Source organism: Athene noctua, chromosome 2 (assembly GCF_965140245.1).
Source record: "Athene noctua chromosome 2, bAthNoc1.hap1.1, whole genome shotgun sequence".
Classification (NCBI taxonomy): domain Eukaryota; kingdom Metazoa; phylum Chordata; class Aves; order Strigiformes; family Strigidae; genus Athene; species Athene noctua.
In genome coordinates this window covers 167,677,476-167,696,922 of record NC_134038.1, presented here as the reverse complement: position 1 = coordinate 167,696,922, position 19,447 = coordinate 167,677,476, and the positions used below count along the sequence as shown (strand labels likewise).

Genomic DNA, 19,447 nt, shown 5'->3' with positions numbered 1-19,447 from the left:
TGAGAGCTTCACCTCCCTGGCTTTCTCCTGCCGAGGTGGCACCTCTTGCTTTCTGCTCCAGCACCTGCAGAGAGGCAGCGTGCTTCGTCGCTGCTTTCCCCGACCCCCAGCCAGGTGTGTCACAGCTCAGCCTCTCACACTCTCGCTCCTTTGACACCCCTGCCAAGGCTTTACCGCCTCCCTGTTGCTTTTCACAAGTCCTGTTAAACCATTCACGGGGCTGCAGGAGCTTTACCGGTGCCAAGGAAACAGGGTCGATGGAGCAGCACGATCTCTCGAGGGCGAGGGGAGACAGGGAGGGGTGCAGCCAGGCTGTGTCCTCTCTTTCAATCCACACTTCCAACCCCAGACAAGCAGGCAGCAGCTCTTGCCCCTTGCCCTGTCTGAAGGAGGTGCTGGTGCCCGTTTCACACTTAAATCTGAGCAAAATACAGACAAGATAAAAATGAGGGTGAGTAGGAGTGAATGAGCCTGGCGCCATCCCCACCCCGCCAAGCTGTTGGTTACTGGGTGGACGGGGGAGGAACTGCACCAGCTGCAGTTCGGTTCTGCTGGAGGGAGCTGGTGTTTCATCCTCACCCTTTCCCGAGCTGGAGCTGCCTCCTGCCTGGCTGGGCAGCTCAAATCCCCGGGGGCCTGGCCGAGCCCAGCAAAGAGCAAAGCCGAGGGCACGGCTCCCACAGCTCCCCCCTCTCAGATAACATCAGCACATTCCTCATCTTCTCCTCCAGCAGTAACTTCTGCGCATGGAGAAGCAGGATCTGTGGCATGGCCGAGCAGCGTGGACAGGGCCTGGCCCCAGTGCCGACACACCTCGGGTGAAAACCACCACTTCAGAGCAGCCTCTCGACTGCCGATGGGGTGGGGGTGCTGCGTCACAGCAGGTCATTCACCATTCCAGGGGTGGGGTGCAAGAGGACTGGGGGGCTCTGCTTTATTTCAGCAGTGCAAAGCGACAGCAGCACAAGAGCTAGCCTTTCAAGTTCAACTCCCTCCCAGAACAGAAATAAACAGATGTCCTGCCCTATTAGGCATTCAGAGCCTGAAATTCAAGGCAAGATGAACAGCTTCAGAGGAATAACCTGATTTACAGGAGTTTTGTAATCCCAGCGCTTGCCTAATACTATTTACTCTCTACTACCAAGCACAAGGAACAGACACAGGGCTCAGGCAGCCCTTGCTGGGAAATCCGAAGCAACCTGACCTCGCCCTGCAGTGCCCCCAGCTGAAGATGGGGCAGAAGACACCCATCCCACTCCCCGAGCCTCTGCTCAGGAGAGGTCAGTCCCAGAATAAACCTGCGCTCAGGGCGAGGGCCGCTCTGTGCACACGTGCAAAGCAGCTGCCACGCTACTTGAAGGATTCAGAGAGGAAACAAAACTTGAGAAGTGAGAAGTGTGATCTGTGGGACAGAGATCAGATCATTAAAAGGCCAGCAGCTCCCGCCCGACGCCGAGAACACAGACACCAGCTCAACAGCCTACAGAGCAGCACTCCTGCCTCCCCGCCCAGCCGTGGCCCCCCCCAACACCCCACCACAGCCCCAGGTTACCTGCAGGGATACTGCTCTCTAACCTGACTTTTCATCTTAAGTTTTCCAGCCTGTGTTAACAGGGAATCTGCTGCAATTCCAGCCAGGAACACAGCCAGCAGCTGGCCACCGGCCCGCACACAACCATCCACGAAGAGAAGCGGTGGCTGACGGGGAAGGCAGCAGGAACAGCTGGGAGGAGCTCTGTCCCAGGTCCGGAGGGGACTGCGGAGTGGAAAAATGCAGAACAAAGTCTTGAGGAAGGCAGACTTCCTTTTTTTTTTTTCTCCTCCCCAAAACTGCTGATTGAAGGATCCTATTACTAAGTGTGATCAACAGGAAGAACAATCTGTTGTGGGAAGCGCTGGGACTACTCAAGAAGCTCAACAGATGTCCTTAAAGCAAGGAAGGGACTCCAGCAGAAGCCAGCGGGACCACAGAACCACTGCCCACCTCTTCCCCTGCAGGACTCCAACTAGGAATGATACACCTGAAAAATATGGGAGACGTCCTGAAATTTTCAGCAAAATGCAGGTTGGATTTGCATTAATCTAGCACACAGTAACGTACAAAGATGATACAAACCAACGTGATACCAGTGCAAGTTTCATGAAACTTTTTATTCAACAAGTATTTCATTATGATTCTGCCAAGATGATCAAATGAACAGCAAGGCATAAAAAACATGAAATAGTTAAGAGATTTTATTCTAATAGCTTTAATTACAGTGCTTGTTTGTCGAAATGAAAACTGAAAACAAGTATACAAAACAGTTGATTACTAATTGTGTATTGAAAGCAATAAAGGTTTTCACAACACTAAATAAACCAGTTCTGATAGTTCCTCAAGTTAAAGTTTAACAGCTCCAGCTTCTTCAGTGTTTATCAAAATACAAAAGAAAAGTAAAGAGGTCTTTTTTTCTGATGGCAAATCTGAACCTTGCAGTATGAGGGATGCCAAGGGTTTTCACACATATACAGATATGGGATTGTTTCAAAATGGGATTGAACACTTCTAGAGTGGAATGACTCTCCAAACTCTCATGCTTTTTTTTTTCCTAGACACTATACATAGATGTTTGGTGTTTTTCATGGCAATTCTTATGTTAAGTACAGTACTTTCTGCCTACAGAGCTTCGGACTAGTACAGGCTGTGCTTTTTGTGGAAAGGTTTGCCTTCTGGAGTGGTTTACACACAAGAAAAGTACAAAACACTTTTGACAAATACAACAGGCTAAAAATGTTGACTTCCAGAAAATTACTCAAGTTCAATGGAAGTGATAAATCTCACCTGAACCAAAAGTCAGATGTTTAGCATGAGTCTGCAAGCTCATCTAAACTAGGTCTGACAAATGTTTTAACAAGTATGAACAAATATGAGCACATAGTGTGAGCTACAGAAAGAGCCAGAGATCTATTAGTTATGGTCTGTTCTTTAACCAGATGAAGCTAATTGGGTCTCAAACATGGCTCTGCCATTTCAAAAGAATCAAAAGTCACCACATCAGAGCTAGAACAGCAGAAGCTATGTCAAATGTTTGTATGTTGAAGTGTTTTTACTTTTCCTTGACTATTTAAAAAAATACAGAATTCAGGTTAAAAAACCAGCCACCAAAATGGATCTCACAGATTTCACAACCCAACCGAGATAGTATTCAGCTCTACTGCACAAGGACCACTGGCAACCCTTATGTTAACCCACTTAAATCCCTTCCAAGTACTAAACAGTGAGTTGATTCTTTACAATAAAAAAGCTGAGTAATATTGCATAGGAGTACCAGAAACTGCCTCATTGGAAACAAAAACTATTTACATTAAATAAGAAACCTAACTGTTTTCAGGCTTGTATTTGCCACATTTACAGCATGATGCAATATATACTGTGACAAAAGAAATGAAAACAGCTTCCGGCACTCAATACCACAAAGTAGCACAGTTTGCCACATTAGAGTAAAGCGAAGGGCGAATAGAAGGAAATAAGAGGGAGGGGTGGAAAAAGAGGGAAGAGGAAGGTTTATGGTTTCATTTCTGGTTTCGGAGCTGATTGGACAACCAGTCCAGTCCTTCATACAGACCGTCTCCACTAGTGGCACAGGTTGCCTGGATATACCAGTTCCTGTGACGAAGAGAATGCAGTCCAAGTTTGTCTGTGATTTCTGCTGCATTCATCGCGTTCGGCAGGTCCTGAGGGAAGGAAGAAGAGTCATTTTCTCCCCTACTCGCTGAGAAGCAATGCCCGCCTCCCTAAACCATTTCTGATCACCAGCTTTAAAGCCATTAAAAGGGAGTTAGGAGCTCTCTTTCAGAAAAGCTCAGTGGATTACTTCTATATTCAAGCTATTTTCCCTATACTAACAAAAGTCTCAAAGGTTTAACAACACGATCAAAAACACATATTATAAAGCATTTCTCTTCAGAAAACAAAAGAGAGACAGTTGACGTTTGGATCAAGTCATCAAGCCCCTCAACACTGACCCAAAACCACTTACAATTCAAGGTCCATTTCATTCATGTTCTATAGAAAATGTTTTCTACAACCGCAGTTATGATTTAAGATCAACTTTCATGATAAAGTAGTCCTTAGCTTAGTACTGCTTCTGTTTACAGTCCACCCTTCCTGCTCCTAGACGAGACTTATGGCTTCTTTACCCTTCTCACGTGAGCCTATGCAATCAGCAAAGCACAATGCTATTCCTTCTGTAAATTTACTAGTCGTATTTAGGACCCTCAACGTTTTGATTTAAGCTACCAAGGCCTTTACAAGCAGTAAAAGGCAAACCTCTCTGCTCACTCTGTGACCCGGAAGAGTGTAGCTCACAGGTCAATACAAGTACATTAAAAATCAACACCAACACTGGTGATGCCCTCAAACACCCTAACAAGAATTAAGGGAGGTTCTGGCATTCTGGCCTTCCTCTCTGTTAGAAGAAAGCTTGGGGCAGGTGCTGTACTTGAGCCAAGCCAACCTTAAAAATTAAACCAGTAGAAATCTTCCCTAAAACTGAAAATACCAGAATTTCTATTGGCCAACACTGTTTAGAAGGATGCTCCTTTCAGATAAGAACAGGGAAATTTAATCTATGTGTTTGCTGTCTTCAACAAAACTGAATGGACATTTACTGAGACCTTACCTATTATTACACTGAAAACACGAACATCAATTCAAGATCTGGCACTCACAAGTACGTTGTAATTTTTCAAGAGTTCTTACAGAAGGAGACCTTTCTTGGGCATACCTGTTTGTTAGCAAACACTAATAAAACAGCATCTCTAAGCTCATCTTCTGCCAACATTCTCATAAGCTCTTCTCTGGCCTCATTCACTCGTTCTCTGTCATTACTGTCAACCACAAAAATCAGACCTAGAAATAAGCAAACAATCAGAATAAGCATACACCTGAAGTTATTTACAAATGATAAATACCTCTGGCGGCCAGAACTAAGCTTTGAAGAGAAAATAATACAAAACTATTCAGTACATATCAGAAAAAAATACATTTTTTCTTATTACTGTAATCTCATGTCTGGGACTTGTTGGTGAAAGCAAGTGTTAGTCTACATTTGTGTTTTTGGAACTCGTTCACTTCATCTACATAACCACTTGGTATCTTTCAGTGAGTAGCAACTCTTGAAATCCTGTGACAGGACTCACATGAACACACCCTATAAAGGTGCAGCAGTGGAAGAAGTGACAAACTCAGTTCATGGGGCTGTTAGGAGCTTCTTGTAAAGACTCTGCATTGAAGGCAGAGAGCTGCGACGCTTACAGAAGCGGCGCAAAATTCTGAACTTGCTCTGAGTCAGATGGACAAGGAAGACCGGTTTCTAGATTTCTTCCCATCCCTCCTTTGAACCTGCACTAGATTCACAGAGCAGCACACAAATTATAAACAACTTTATAATAATATTATTTTAGAATAATAAATATTTTCACCCCCCTCCCAAATCTGCAAAATTATCTTAGTAAGGACATTAAGAAAACTTCTGTAAACCTGTGATTTAAGCAGTCAGACTCACCTTGTGTGTTCTGGAAATAATGGCGCCAGAGCGGTCTGATCTTATCCTGACCACCTACATCCCAGACTGTGAAGCTAATGTTCTTGTATTCTACTGTTTCCACATTGAAACCTAAAACAGAAATTGTGGCAAAAAGTTAAACACAGTTGGCCCCAGACCTATTGTATTTACCAAGTCACACTCAGAATGTCATAATTTAAAAAGTTATCTTAAAATTTAAATCTACTTTAAATAACCATAATCTTACACTGCAGCTCTCAAATCAAGTGTGGCCTGTCTGGAACTCCTGCTCCCACCACCACTCCCACTCCTGTCAAACTAAGGATCAACAGCTGGAATTACTACCTGCATAGATAAGAAATACAGCACAAACCATGTTATGTCAAAACCCTTTGGACTTTAAGGACTGCAAATAAGGTATGTCTCTGATCACACAGTTCTTGCAGTTACCCTCCAAAAAGGTGTCACCCTCTACTTCTCAGTCTAATCTACGTGATGCCACAACATGCTTAGGAGGGCAGACCACCCTTCTGTGGCCCATAAAGGGTTGTTCCACAAGTGACTGAAGAGAGGGAATGGAGTGAAAAAAAGTCACGTAATCTGCTTCCATGCCGGAACATTTGGCCGTGCCATCTTCATACCTTGGTTCTAGCAAGTGTTTGTTCTGACAGTCAAGTCACTTAAATCAGAGGGGCAGCTGAGAAAGACACCGCTGCAAACAATAAGACCCGAATCGCAAAGAAAGCAGTTATATAAATGTAAAAATCTTACCTATAGTAGGAATAGTAGTTACTATTTCACCAAGTTTAAGTTTGTACAAAATAGTAGTCTTTCCTGCAGCATCCAGACCAACCATTAGAATACGCATTTCTTTTTTGCCAAAAAGGCCTTTGAAGAGGTTAGCAAAAATATTTCCCATGCTTGAAATATGTTCTCACTGGCCAGTTAAGTCTAGAGGAAAAAGATCACAGTGTCACTAATGAGTTACCAATGGCAGCATTCTGATCAGAGCATAATCAAGCACCAAAGAAAGTATGAGATAATATGAATCCTTTATAGGCACTCCAGCCACCACTGTACGTGATTTTCCCCCACACTAAAGCACGACAAAGATGAACAGATATGCCAAAACTTACCGCTCATAAAGCAATGCTTTAAACCTTTCAAATAGTCTTTCAGAGATTTTACTATCAAATGCTGCTCTCAAACTTTTATTTGCAAAATTCATGGTTTGCTTTCAATGCAGCTGACCACTTCAGGTACTTCAGCCCCGACTGTTAAAGGATAATTTATCTGCAGCTTAAAGTTGTCACCATAAAACATGCTTTTACTAATTGAACTGCAGTTAAAAAAAGTTTTAAACGTGTGCTCATCTCTCTGCTGCCCAGCGCAGTAACAGCTGATCCTTCTTTTGCGAAGGAAACTCAGAATACAGCTTGGATTCTCTCCTACTCAAAAGTTTCCTTCCTCTCAAACCCTGAGTAAACGGCCTGCGTGAACACAAAGCAGTATTCCTTTCATTAACACTGGAGGGAAACCTTCTCTAAGAAGCAAATCCACATTTACTGAAACTATCGAAAATTATTTCTAAATCTGTCTCTTTTAATGTGGCTATTAAATGCTTCTTCCTTCATTGCAAACACTTCTGCTTGGACACTTAGAAGCAATTAATTTCACCAGGAGCTTCCTGTTTAAAAACTGGAGAAATTGCCTTTTCACTCCAGCCCTCAGGGACACTCCCCGTGTCCTTGGGACCCACCACGAACTCCACAGATTTCCCCGCTTTCCAAACTTACTACTACAAGGTTTACAGCGACTCTGAACTCACCAAGAGAAGTATTATTCTGCTGACATAAGGTATGAAAAAAACAGCCTGAAAGCTTTACGACGAGGTGTAGATGAGAATGTTACACTGCTACGGGAATGATTCACACCTCTGCTGCTGCTTTGTTTAGCTCTCAGATGTCAGCTTAAAGAGAGACTGAGCCCAACAGAAAATACAAGCTTAAAACGGCAGGAGCACGTACAGCCAAGACGAACAACATTCAAAGGATGGGTTTCCTTAAACCAAGTCACACAATTTAAAGTACATTACCAAGTTTGAATCATCTCTTAACGATATTCAGTATTTCATGGTGAAGTTGTGTGCCTGAAGCAAAATTCTCAAAACAGACTTTACAGACTATCTAAAACCATTAGAACAAGCTTTGAACTGAAAAACACATCACAGAACAGAAAACTTGTCCCACTCAGTCGAGCTCCATGCTAGGGATGTGTGATGTCTGGCTTCCTCACTCAGCTCTGCAAAAGGTCTAAGCGGTTCTGTCCTTCTCAGGAAAAGCTTTGCTGGATACAGTTTTAACGCAAATGTTAAGCATGTAACATTAAGTCACATGTCTTAGCACACCCAGCTCCCCAGTGAAGTTCAGAGTCCACTCCAGAGTTCCCGCACGACATCAATCACCACTTCAACTTGCTGAAGTAACTTGAGTCAGCAATATATTTTATATGACTGAACCTCACTGTGATCGAAACTAAAACTAAACTCCTCTATAAACCAGACAGGGCAGCCTGTGGATTAAAACCAAGCAGGAGGTTTAAAGTGTCTATTATTTCAACACCTCTTTCATGTTTTTTGTAGCATGACCATGAATATTCAACTCTCACTTGAATATACGAAAGCTGTATAAACAGGAAAGTTAATTAGGAAGTAGAGAAAACAGTTTTGCTAGAGTCCCGATTTGTCCAAACCACTCACACAGCAGGAAGTCACTCCCCAGCCCACAACAGCAGCTCTTACTGGACTGGAGGGGAGGGAGGCTGTAAAGCTCTCCTTTGTCTGGCTGCTCATGCTACCTTCTCTCTTCTACTTCCCCTGAAAAGCAATAGTCAGGGTTGAACTGGAACCTTTTACCAGAGCTCCTGTAACCCTCCAAAATGAGCACAGGGACTTTTGTAGCAAGAGAACCTCACAAGCCCTGCCAAATAACCCATTTCTCGTGTTTCTGCATGTTTAAAAGCACGATAGGTTATTAAATGCTTGGATCAATAGCAGTAATCAGGTAACACAGAAAATCTTAGCATTTCCATCCATGACATCTTTCTCAACCCTGAAGAAGTCCCAGACTGCTGAACAAGTTGCTTACACTTGGCACTAACAGAAGCGAATCCCGTTAGATCCTCATTTTCCTGGCAGCTATTTCCAGGTCAAGTGTGCCCTCTATCACTGAAGCTGCTTTTATACCAGCCATCCTCCCTATTTTAACTTTTTGAGAAGAATGAGAAGTTACATTTAAACACTTGCTTTAAATTTCCTTCTTGTTTCTTTCACATTCCTACTAGCCAAGCCACTTCTGTAACTTACTGGGTACTTCAGGGTAGGTGACATTACAGAAAGTCTGATTTATTTTTATAGGCAGTGTAGTTTAGAGCCTACCTCTGCAAGACAAGTGTGTTTAAATACTAACTAGAAGATAGCTGAATCATTGCTGCCTGTAAAAAAGTACTAGGAGAAACCCATCTGCAGGAGGAGTCTCACAAACTGTTGTGGGTCCCCATCAGTGAACTGCTGGATGCTGCTAGGGCAAAAGTGAGGGGGTCTCTGTCTTCACCACTGCAGGATCACCTTCTGACCGGCAGCTAGAATCACGTTCATTTATCGCCACAGAAAAGGAAATCATACTCCCATGGTTTTGTACATTACACTCCTCTCCCAAAGGACCTCAAATTCCTTTCTCAGTATCATTAAAATCCTCAACCAAATCATCATCACAACTGTGACCAGCCATCAGGTCTCTGCTTTTTAGACCATTCATGTTGTCAAGCAGCACAGACACTACCACAGCAGAAACTGCCGTGACAGTTTAGGGCTGCTTCCCAGGACTTCGCTGCCATCCATTAATACAACTCAGCTGAGGGATCACGCGATTACTTCCACTGTACTTCAGAGCTGAATCTGCTTACTTTAATTCTCATTTCCGTCCATTAGTTGGGACTACAAAAGCTAACATAAGCAATCTGAAAATATGAGGAAATTAAAGACCCTTTCAGGCTAACCAAACAATCCTATCACTTTTCAGACATCTTCAACATCTGCAATCTGTATCAAGACTTGCCAATCTATTGCCTATATTCTACACTGAAGCTTAACTTTCTCTTTTCCTCAACCCAAATGGGGTTTGCTACACTCATCATTTTAGAAACACAAGTTCAGTGAAACGCCTAAAAATATAAAAGATTCAGGTTGTGAGCCGCTTGTGTACTTCATCACATCTTCAAATGTGGTATCTATCGCTAAGTAGGAATATTTGTGCACGAAAGAAAACAATTTGAACAAACAGCACAGACTATTTTTGCAGAACTTAACATACACATTCCCTCAGCACAGCTTCAGCTTCTAGAAATGGAAGCTCACCATCCCTCAACAAGCCCAGATCACCCCAAAACTGAACTGTCTGGCTCGTTTCTCCCTGCACACCCGAGCTCTGAAGCACACCTTAAAGCAGTCTACTCCACGTCAATACCCTCACAGCAGTAAAAACCTGTTAGGCAGGTTCAGGTAAGATATAATGTACCATTGGTAAACAGCGTGAAAGACATTCACTGGATAAGACTGCAGGTTTGTTTCAGGAACCAAGGTATTTTCAGCAGCCTGTTTTCTAGTAAGCAATACATTTAGATAAGCTATTAGGAGAACAGGAAGCCTTTTTCAGAAAGGTTCAGTGTAATGAGTTAAAAATGAATGAGTGTCTGCAATGGCAGGCAGCCTGGTGTCTGTTAAAGCGATATGGCCCATAAGTACAAACTCATTATATTTAACCGTATGTTAATGCATTTTAAAGTAATTTCATTCAGACTGCTTATCTTGAGAAGCCAAATACCCTTCTTGACCTCCAAACTTCTTGGATGAGCTGTTAGTTAACAAGCCATCCCGCAGAAGTATGACCAGAAGGGCATGCAGGACATCAAAGAAAGTAAAGCTACATCTTGAAATAGCTGCATAACCTTAATTTTGCACCTCTGGAAAAGTTCTTTGTGGCCACATCGAGATTAAACTTCACTGAGTCAGGAGTTGTGGCAAATGCCACGTTTTCATTCAGGTTTACAACATTTCTTTAAACATACGACAGCAGACAAAATCAGAGAATAAGATAGAGGATTCCATATGCATCATTTGGTCAAATTATGCCTGCAGTACAGAAACACATCTATTTCATTTCTACGTACCAGCACTTACCACAGAAGGTTCTCACAGTTAAAAAATAGTGCTCAAAACTTTTCAAGTGTCATAACCAAACTTGCTGGGCACCACCATTTTGGCTACCTGCTCTCTATAGCTGAAAAATACCAGCAATGATGAAGATCAGTCAAGAAAAGCTTAATTTGCTGTCCCTTCTCTGAACAGCACACTGAGATACAGAGGTACAGAGGGCATTTGTTGTCTCTGGGAACTATTATGGCTCCCTAGGACATTCATATCTTGTTTTGAACACCTGTTTCAAGGAGACAAACATGATGCTATCACCAATGACATACTGCATTACACAGTTAATAATCAAAATGCTAAAGCAACAAGCTAAAACCTAACAGTTGCAGGTTTACCAAAAAGTTTTCTTCTAGTAGCTTTCTGAACCTTGTTCTATTTGCTTAGACACCTGTAGCAAGTAAAACTGGCACACTTATGAAGACAACTGGTTTACTACCAAACACTTCTCCATTTAAAGGAAAGTCTGCTTGACTTTGGTCTAAGCATTAACTCCACCTCTAATACAATTACAAAAACCCCAAACCTGTAATTCCTAACCTGGTAATAACACACTAGTATCAGTCACAGAAGAACAAAAATTGATCAATTTGTTATTTAATAGAAATATTGATTTTAAATCTAGTCAGTTATCAATATTTGGCCTGTATGATGTTTCTACTTTATAGCATTCTAAAAGGTTTTAAATTAAAATGGCAAGAGAAGCAAAATATTCACACAAAAGATCACCAAAGCCATGTAAAGAAGAGGTGAGAAAGCTTTTTTAAAAAAAGTTCAAATTCAACAGCTGTTACTGGTGATACATGCAAAAACAACTGGCAAATAATTTAAAGTGCAAATCTAAATTGGCAGCTTGTTCTTTACAACATAAAGAGTGATGTAAAAGCCAATGTGAGAAGTGATCCAACAAGAATAGAACGCTGATAAAATTTAGGATTAATCTAGGGTCCCAGTATCTCACACCAGCATTCAGCAGGCAGTCTGTTAAATACAGCTGCGCTCTTTTGAACTCGAAGCAATTTCTTTACAGATTAAAGTGTTCTGCTACAGCAAGTTTTGAAAAACACTCTGGATCATAACGCTTCTTTATTACAGCCAGCCAGGACGGCCCAACGCACAACTATTCCAGTAGTTATATTCAACTACTTTTAGAAGTTGTTTACTGGCCTTCCACATCTGATAACCTGAGTGAAAGATGACTACTTATCAACTCAAGCCCTTTAACTTCTGGGCCTTAACACTGGAATATAGCTTAAATAATTTTGATTTGAGTTACTTGAGACTTTAGACCATACTAACATCACTAGGCATAGACTACATGCAAAATTTAGGAGTAGCTAACAAGTAGGCCAGGTTCTTTCTTCACGAGGGGACTACCTTCAACTTCAATACCATTGTAATAAAGGCCACCTCAAGAACCTCTTCTCAGAGCTCTGAAGTCCCAACTCCTTTACAGTTGTACCTATTAAAATGAGAGGAGCATTTACTGTGGAGATCAAAACCTAACTCTGCAACAATTTCCCCCACTTCACATTGGATGTGCTTCTGCAAAGCGTGAGATGGAGAAGGTGTCCTAAAATCATAACTGTTATTTGTCTTTTAGGAGAGGATAGAGGAAAGGTATTGGCACTGAAGCATCATATGAGAATAAAAATTAAGATATGCAACTGTACTTGCATCTTGCAATGGCCAACTAAAAGGCACCCAGATGTGCACTGCATGTCCAAGGCAAATGGACTACAAGTCAACTGCAAGTGAGAAGCTAGGTGAAAGAAAACCCAACCTACTTAGAATGAACATCTTGCTGCCCACACACACTACCCAGACAGCGCATCTTCCACATGCTGTAACAATCTCTTGAGAGCACTGGGCTCAGAGGGGCAGGTAAACAGAAAATATTTCCACTTACAAGATCAAAACAAGGGCAAAAGGGAAAATTCCTTGGCAGTCATGCCCGTTTCTCAGACACAAGAAAAACTCACTCCTAAAATACTGGTCAGAATAAAAAAAATATCAAGCAAAGAGGAAAGGTTGCTTGACTTGATACTCAAAACCCAGAGTTATTCCCTTATTCTCATCTTCAAGCAAGGAGAGCAAGCTGCTACCGTTTCACAGCAAAATCTCTATTTTATACGCTCTCACACGTAACTCAAAATCATGCAGACCAACACATAGGACACATATCTGTTCTGAAAAAATATTTTACAGGATAGGTTGACAGGTGGAAAAGTACAGAAGGAGCCACTGCTCACGCTTTTAGATAAAGTACATCCATCACCTCCCTGTGGACTGGACTGCCTGCAGCTGCTCAGGAAATAACGGGGTGCCCACAATGTAGTCGTGACACTCAAGTTTGGACTGCAACTTTGTGTTCCCCTGTTAAACAGTGGCTATACTGCTGTGAAAGGCATTTCTTTTCAGGTAACCTCTGCACAGGTTTTTTGAGGCTGAACTATCCACGACTTCAAAATCTTAAATTTTAAGTCAAATATCCTGTTATTCATTCCCAGTAACTAGGCAGTAAGTAAACACACTCATAGCAGAAACGGCAAGAACTCACATGAGAGCTTCGATAATGAAACTGGCTTTTGGTTTTGGGAAAATGTCAAAGCAGAGCCTATGTAGCCAGGTGTTAAGTACAGGATCAGTGCATGAATAAGAGCTATATTAGACATGAGAGTTTTATTAGAATTGAAACATCAGCAGAAGTAGTACCACAGTCCTTCAATGTTTGCATGTGTTAGAAACAAGAAATAAAATTGGATACTTGCAAGCAGAAAGAAAAAAATGCTGAATAACACAGAAAAACAGCTGCTGTAGTAGGAAGCTGATTATAAACTTCTTTACTCATCAGTTAAAGAAAGGGAATAATGGCTGAGGACAGTGCTAGCTCTAATACAAGCTCTATAGCATTCCAGTAGCAAAACTTCCAAGAGATTTCTAAAAAAAAGAATCAGAACTACTCCTTTTCAGAAAAAGTTAGTTTATGTTCACCAAACTTATCCACTGTTAAGGTAATCTAGATGCTTGTGAAGGCTGTTGAAATCCGTAGAAGTTCTTGCTTGAAAGTCCATCTTTACCCATCACAGCAGATTTATTTCTAAAGAGATCTTTTATTTTTAAGAAAAGGTGGTTCTTTAAACTTCACCACTGCAAACTGAGCTGGAATCTTGGGTTGTGAGTTCTTCCTCCTTCCAATTAATATGTTCGATATTTTAGCTGATAATTGTGCCTCAGGGAGAGATACATGAATGCTACTGCTTAAAGCAGCCTTTCAAACAGGTGTAACTGAAGCACAACACAATTTCAGTGACTTGTAAGGTCCAGAATCCAGCCCCCTACTCCCACACACACTTTGTTTGCCTTGAAAAGCTGTGACTAGTCCTGCCCCCTACTTGGTCAGCATGACTAACACACACAGGGAATTACACGCACTGAGCGAAAAATGCACCACTTCTGCCCAGACCCTTTTCAGCCTCCAACTGTATTTCACAACTAGGCAATCTTAAAAATCCAGCAAACGCCTCAGAACACTGGGGACTGGTTTATGTTCAGGTGTTTGCCTTTTAACATAATCCAGCAAGTACTACACCTATCACGGGCTACCACAGCAGCAAAGGCTGTTCTGAGAGTAGATGACATCTGCTTGAGCCACTTTTACTCCTGATGCTCTACCACAGTAGCATCATCACTAAACTTGGCAAGGCAATTCAGTTTAAGCGGTTCAAGTGAGGTAAATTTCCTCACCCTTTCACCCAATGTAATTACTACAACAGGGAAAACAGTCCAAGAGGATTCTCAAGCACTGCAGATGTATTTTTAACAGAGGAAATCAGTGGCATCATATCAATCCCGGATACTTTCCGAGAAACAATTTCTATATCTGTAAAACTGTAAGTACTTACACCAACAATTTGCTTATAAAAACATGAACATAAGCCAAGCATCAATCCTCCAGTGCAGCTACAGTTCCTTTTTCCTACAGAAGTGTTCCAAATCTGTAGCAAAAATAGTAATAATGATGTTGCCAAATGACCTTGGACAATTTACTTTGACTTGATTTCTTTGCCTGAAAAATAAGGTTAATAGAATATCCTGCAAAGGGATGTTGTAAGCCTTACTGATTGCAAAACAAAGTTCAAAGTATTATATAAATAGTTCGCATTTTAGTTATTGACAAAGCTACATTTCAAAACAAGACCTCTGGATACAACTCTAATCAACCTGTGGAATTTAGTTTGGCAAGAGCCTAGCAGCAAAGCAACAAGGTCAATGTCAAACACGACATTTAGGCAGTTTTACAAACCAGCAGTTTCAGTTGTGCTCTGCTGGGGCAAACCGACTCCTCCGTGAAGAGATCTGCATAGCTGGCCTATTACTTTATCAGACAGAGGTTATCAGACCAAAGTATCATGTTAACTCCTCACAGAGACAGGATATAGTATTTTCAGACAGAATATAATATCCTCCCACCGGGAGCTGCTATGCCAAGGAAAACTGATCTCCTACACCATTAAACGCAAGCCATGGATGGCAAACAGTGTTTGCTCCAAGCTAAAGCGCAACTTCTTACCATCACCCCCTCAGCCCAGCAGAAAGCCCTACTCAGCAGCCAAGGGCTTACAGGAAAATAGCCTCTCTCCTACGAGCTTCATCCAAACCTAATTTCCCGTAGCGGGCTACCAGAGCTCCGAGTTCCGCTACGATGAAGGTTTTCGGGGAAGAGGAAAACGAATAAATACTTCTCTCCTGAGACGCGTTCACGGGCGGGGCAGAAGCCGGAATGAGCGAGTTTAGGGAAAGGAGAAGCCCATCCCGCCGCATCTCCTCTAATTCCCCCCTGTAGGGGGAGCGGCGCCGAGCCCCGGACAACTGTTTGAGGAGTCAGGGGTCCTCCGCTCCCGCGCAGGCCCACGCAAGGGGCCCCAGCAGGGAAGGGAGAAGGTTGACATCCACCCCCCGCCCCAGCCACCCAGCCCCAAATACGTGAGAGGAGGGCGGATAGGACAGCGCCCGCCACTCCCCGAGGCCTGCGCTGCGGCCTGCGCCGCGGCGTCCCCCTCCCGCCGGCAGCCGCCGAACGAGGGCGGTGGCGGGTGGGGGGGGGTGGTGGTGGAGGGTGAGAAGGAAGGACGGGAAGAGGCAACCCGGCCCGCTCCCCCAAGGCCCGCCACCTCCTCCCTTCAGCGCCAAGGCCGCGGCGCCTCACCCCCGGCCGAGGGCCCCCGCAGGGTGTGGGCGGGGGAGCAGGGCGGCGGTCACGAGAGGAAGGGGCTGAAGGGAGGGAAGGGGGAAGCGTCAGTGAACCCACCGGCGTTGGCTGCTGCCCCGGGCAGTGTGTCTGGCTGTCCTCGGACCGTCCCGCTCGGAGCCGGCTCCCCCCCGCGCCTCACCGCCGCTCTCCGCCCAGGCACACAAGATGGCGGCGCTCGGCAGCCACGTCAGTGCCAGGTCCGCGCACGGCACCACGGGTAACCGAGGAGGGCACCGGGGGGCAGGGCCGAGCGGATGGTGGGCGTGGCTATAGCGGGGAGCAGCCGCGCTAAACTGGCGATGGGGGCGTGGTCACGAGTCAGGACACGCCCACCCTCGCTGTACGCCACGCCCTCCCCACGGCGTCTCGTGACCGGATGCGGCGCGCGGGGGGCGGGGCGCGGGCAGGGGGCGAGGAGGCGCTGGGTGTGTGTGGGGCCGCGTCTGCCCCTGCGGGGACGCCCGTGGCGAGTGGCGGCGGGCCGGGCCGGGCCGGGCAGGGCAGGGCAGGGCAGGGGGCCACGCTGGGGTCGTACCGGTGCCCTGCAGCACCGCGGCACGGCTGGCTGCGCGGGGAGGCGCCATGGGCTCGTGGGGCCGCGCGCGTGTGGCACTGCAGAGTCACAGAATCACCCCGGTTGGAAAAGCCCTTGCAGCTCCTCCAGCCCAACCATGAACCTCACCCTGACCGTTCCCAACCCCACCAGATCCCTCAGCGCTGGCTCAGCCCGACTCTTCAACCCCTCCAGGGATCCCGGGGACTCCCCCCCTGCCCTGGGCAGCCCATTCCAACGCCCAACAGCCCCTTCTGCACAGAAATCCTTCCTCAGAGCCAGCCTGACCCTGCCCTGGGCAGCTTGAGGCCATTCCCTCGGGGCCTGGCGCTGGGGCCTTGGCTCCAGAGACTCATCCCCCCTCTCTGCCCCCTCCTGTCAGGGAGTTGCAGAGGGCCAGGAGGTCTCCCCTCAGCCTCCTCTTCTCCAAACTGAACCCCCCCAGTTCCCTCAGCCGCTCCCCAGCAGACCTGTGCTCCAGACATTCCATGATTCTGTGAATCACCTCGGTTGGAAAAGCCCTTGAAGCTCCACCAGCCCAACCATGAACCTCCCCCTGACCGTTCCCAACCCCACCAGATCCCTCAGCGCTGGGTCAACCCGACTCTTCAACCCCTCCAGGGATGGGGACTCCCCCCCTGCCCTAGGTGCCACTGCATGCCGGTCTGTGTGGGAACGTGTGGGTGCCTCGCCAGACGTGGTACCCGCACACCTCTCTGGGCACAGGGCCTGCTTGTGCCATGCAGCGTGGCTCGGCACATCAGGCTTTTCTGGGAGACATGTGGCATGGCTGCCATGCAGCATTGCCCATGTCGGGCTGTGCGCTCGGGGATGCGCTCATGCCTTACATATATATATATATATATGTATATACTTACATTTGAAAGCGTCCCATGCACCCTGCAGTAGGGTTCATGGGCAGCTGATAGTGCTGGTGTGCTCCCCAACTTGCCCAGTATCAGCTGCTCGTCTGTGTATTTACTACACAGGCAGAGAATCAGAGAAAATCCTTAAGGCTCTTTCTTCCAAAATAAAGCAGGGCTGCAGCAAGGGCCTCCTTTGCCAGGCTGCCCTGCTGCCACTTCAGCTCACCTTTGAGACAAAACAGAGAGGATTTAGTAAAATTTTCACTGTTTCTGGTGCAGGAAAGTGGTAAACAGAGAGGACCTACAGGATGGAGTAAGACGGGTGCTGCTCTGATCCCACTGTGCCTCAGTCTCCCTATGCAGGGAAAAACACTTTTAATTTTTTCACCCTAACACACAGATGTGGGAGGAAATAGGTGGACATGGACAATTCTTTATCTCCACATCGATAAAAACAGTTACATGGTTTGAAAGCTCAAAAGATCAGCGTGGGAACAATTGTTAGCGCATGTGCGCAAAAAATTTAGGATTATTTCCTTTCTGTTTTGCAATAAATCAAGGTCATGTGCTGTTCCAGGTTGAATACTAAATGCTAAATGCTAAATACTAAATCCTTCTTTTATTAGAGACAGGAAGAGAACTTCTGAAAGACAGCAGGAAACCACAAAAACTACTTATTTCTAGATTTCCCCCTGATGCTCATAAAAAATGAACACCTCAAAGACCTCCATCCCCCTGTCAAATGGGGTTGAAATTGCCCAGTAGCTGAAGACATTACACAGAGGCGAGAGAAGGCAGATGGACAGATGGACATTAGCCCAAAAGTGTCTTTTCCTAAAAAATCAGGTCACATGCAAGACAGATGGCAGCAACAGGGCTGAGAAATGCCAGGATGGAGCCTGGGCTGAAGGTGTGATCTGCTCTGTGCTTCTTCCAGGGAGGCACCATCCCTGTGCATGAGCAGGTATGAGGTAATATTGTTATTATTTTACTTAAGAAACCACCTAAATTGCATTAAGATCTCCCCAGACAGTCAAAAAGCAGCCAGAGGGATGACAATCTAAGAAAGTTGTGGCGAAAACATGCCGAGAAACCAAATTAATTCTTTATTCATGCACTGCAGAAGCTGACCTGTCTCAAACGGGGGATTTTGGAGAGAGAGTAACTGCTGTAGTGAACAGATTGCTGCCCACCTCGACATCCAGGCACAGACAACTACCACCGGGATCGCAGATGTCTCCATCCATCCAGTGTGGGCTGTCTGTGCAGCCCTGGGTTTGTTGAACCGTTTGGGACACAGAATCCTTCAGGACGTGGTTTAAGAGATATCGCGTTGAACCTAAAACACAAAATGGAATTTAGTCCTTCAGCAATGCCTTTGAGACAAGAAAGGAGAATTTTCACTTGCTTGGGGCTTCTGGGGAATATCTGCCTCTGTCTTTACTGTCTGGGGACATTTTGGTTGAGCTGTGGGGCAGGAGCTGTGCTGGGAGGCCACTCTGTGTGTCTGTGTGTAGGCTGATATGGGGAAGCTGCTCTCAAGGTGAAAGCAAGACCCCTTTAATGCACTTATTCCCCATCCCCAAATTGCCTCCTGTCTGTAGCCGAGCCAAATAACTGCTTGTTTTACAACCCTGTCTCCGTGCCCGGATGGTGAACCAGATCAGGGCACTGCTCTGGGTTAAAAATAAAAATAACCCTTCTCTTCTTTTTTTTTTTTTCTTTTTTTTTTATCTTGAACCCAGAATAATTCCTTGCTTTCTCTCATGGTACTGTTGGGAGGAAAGAAGATGCTTATCGTGCCATTCCATCACCTACCCTCTCCAGTGAAAATCTGACTGATGGAGGTGCCAGCCGGAGTGTAAAACAAGTTGAGGGAGGTTTATTTTATTATTATCATTTATGATACATGATTTCATTATTATCATCTCAGTGGAGACCCGAGTCAATGCCATGCACAAGGAG

General features: G+C 45.0%; 1 protein-coding gene across 1 annotated transcript; it reads right to left on the bottom strand.

The window, feature by feature from the left end:
- Positions 1-2,132: 2,132 nt before the first annotated feature.
- Positions 2,133-16,266, bottom strand: ARF1 (ARF GTPase 1). Its single transcript, XM_074901074.1, has 5 exons — positions 16,121-16,266; positions 6,318-6,497; positions 5,547-5,657; positions 4,767-4,891; positions 2,133-3,714 (listed from the first exon to the last, which is right to left on the bottom strand). The coding sequence occupies exons 2-5, from the start codon at positions 6,463-6,465 to the stop codon at positions 3,553-3,555; spliced, it is 546 nt and encodes a 181-aa protein (XP_074757175.1). The 5' UTR covers positions 6,466-6,497; positions 16,121-16,266; the 3' UTR covers positions 2,133-3,552.
- Positions 16,267-19,447: the final 3,181 nt, after the last annotated feature.

Excerpts from the sequence above, each read along its gene's own strand:
- ARF1 (XM_074901074.1), bottom strand. The coding sequence starts at position 6,465 with ATGGGAAATATTTTTGCTAACCTCTTCAAAGGCCTTTTTGGCAAAAAA. Across the intron at positions 5,658-6,317 it reads AACTACTATTCCTACTATAG|GTTTCAATGTGGAAACAGTA; the intron begins GTAAGATTTTTA and ends TTTCTGTTTTAG. Across the intron at positions 4,892-5,546 it reads TTATTTCCAGAACACACAAG|GTCTGATTTTTGTGGTTGAC; the intron begins GTGAGTCTGACT and ends GCTTATTTCTAG.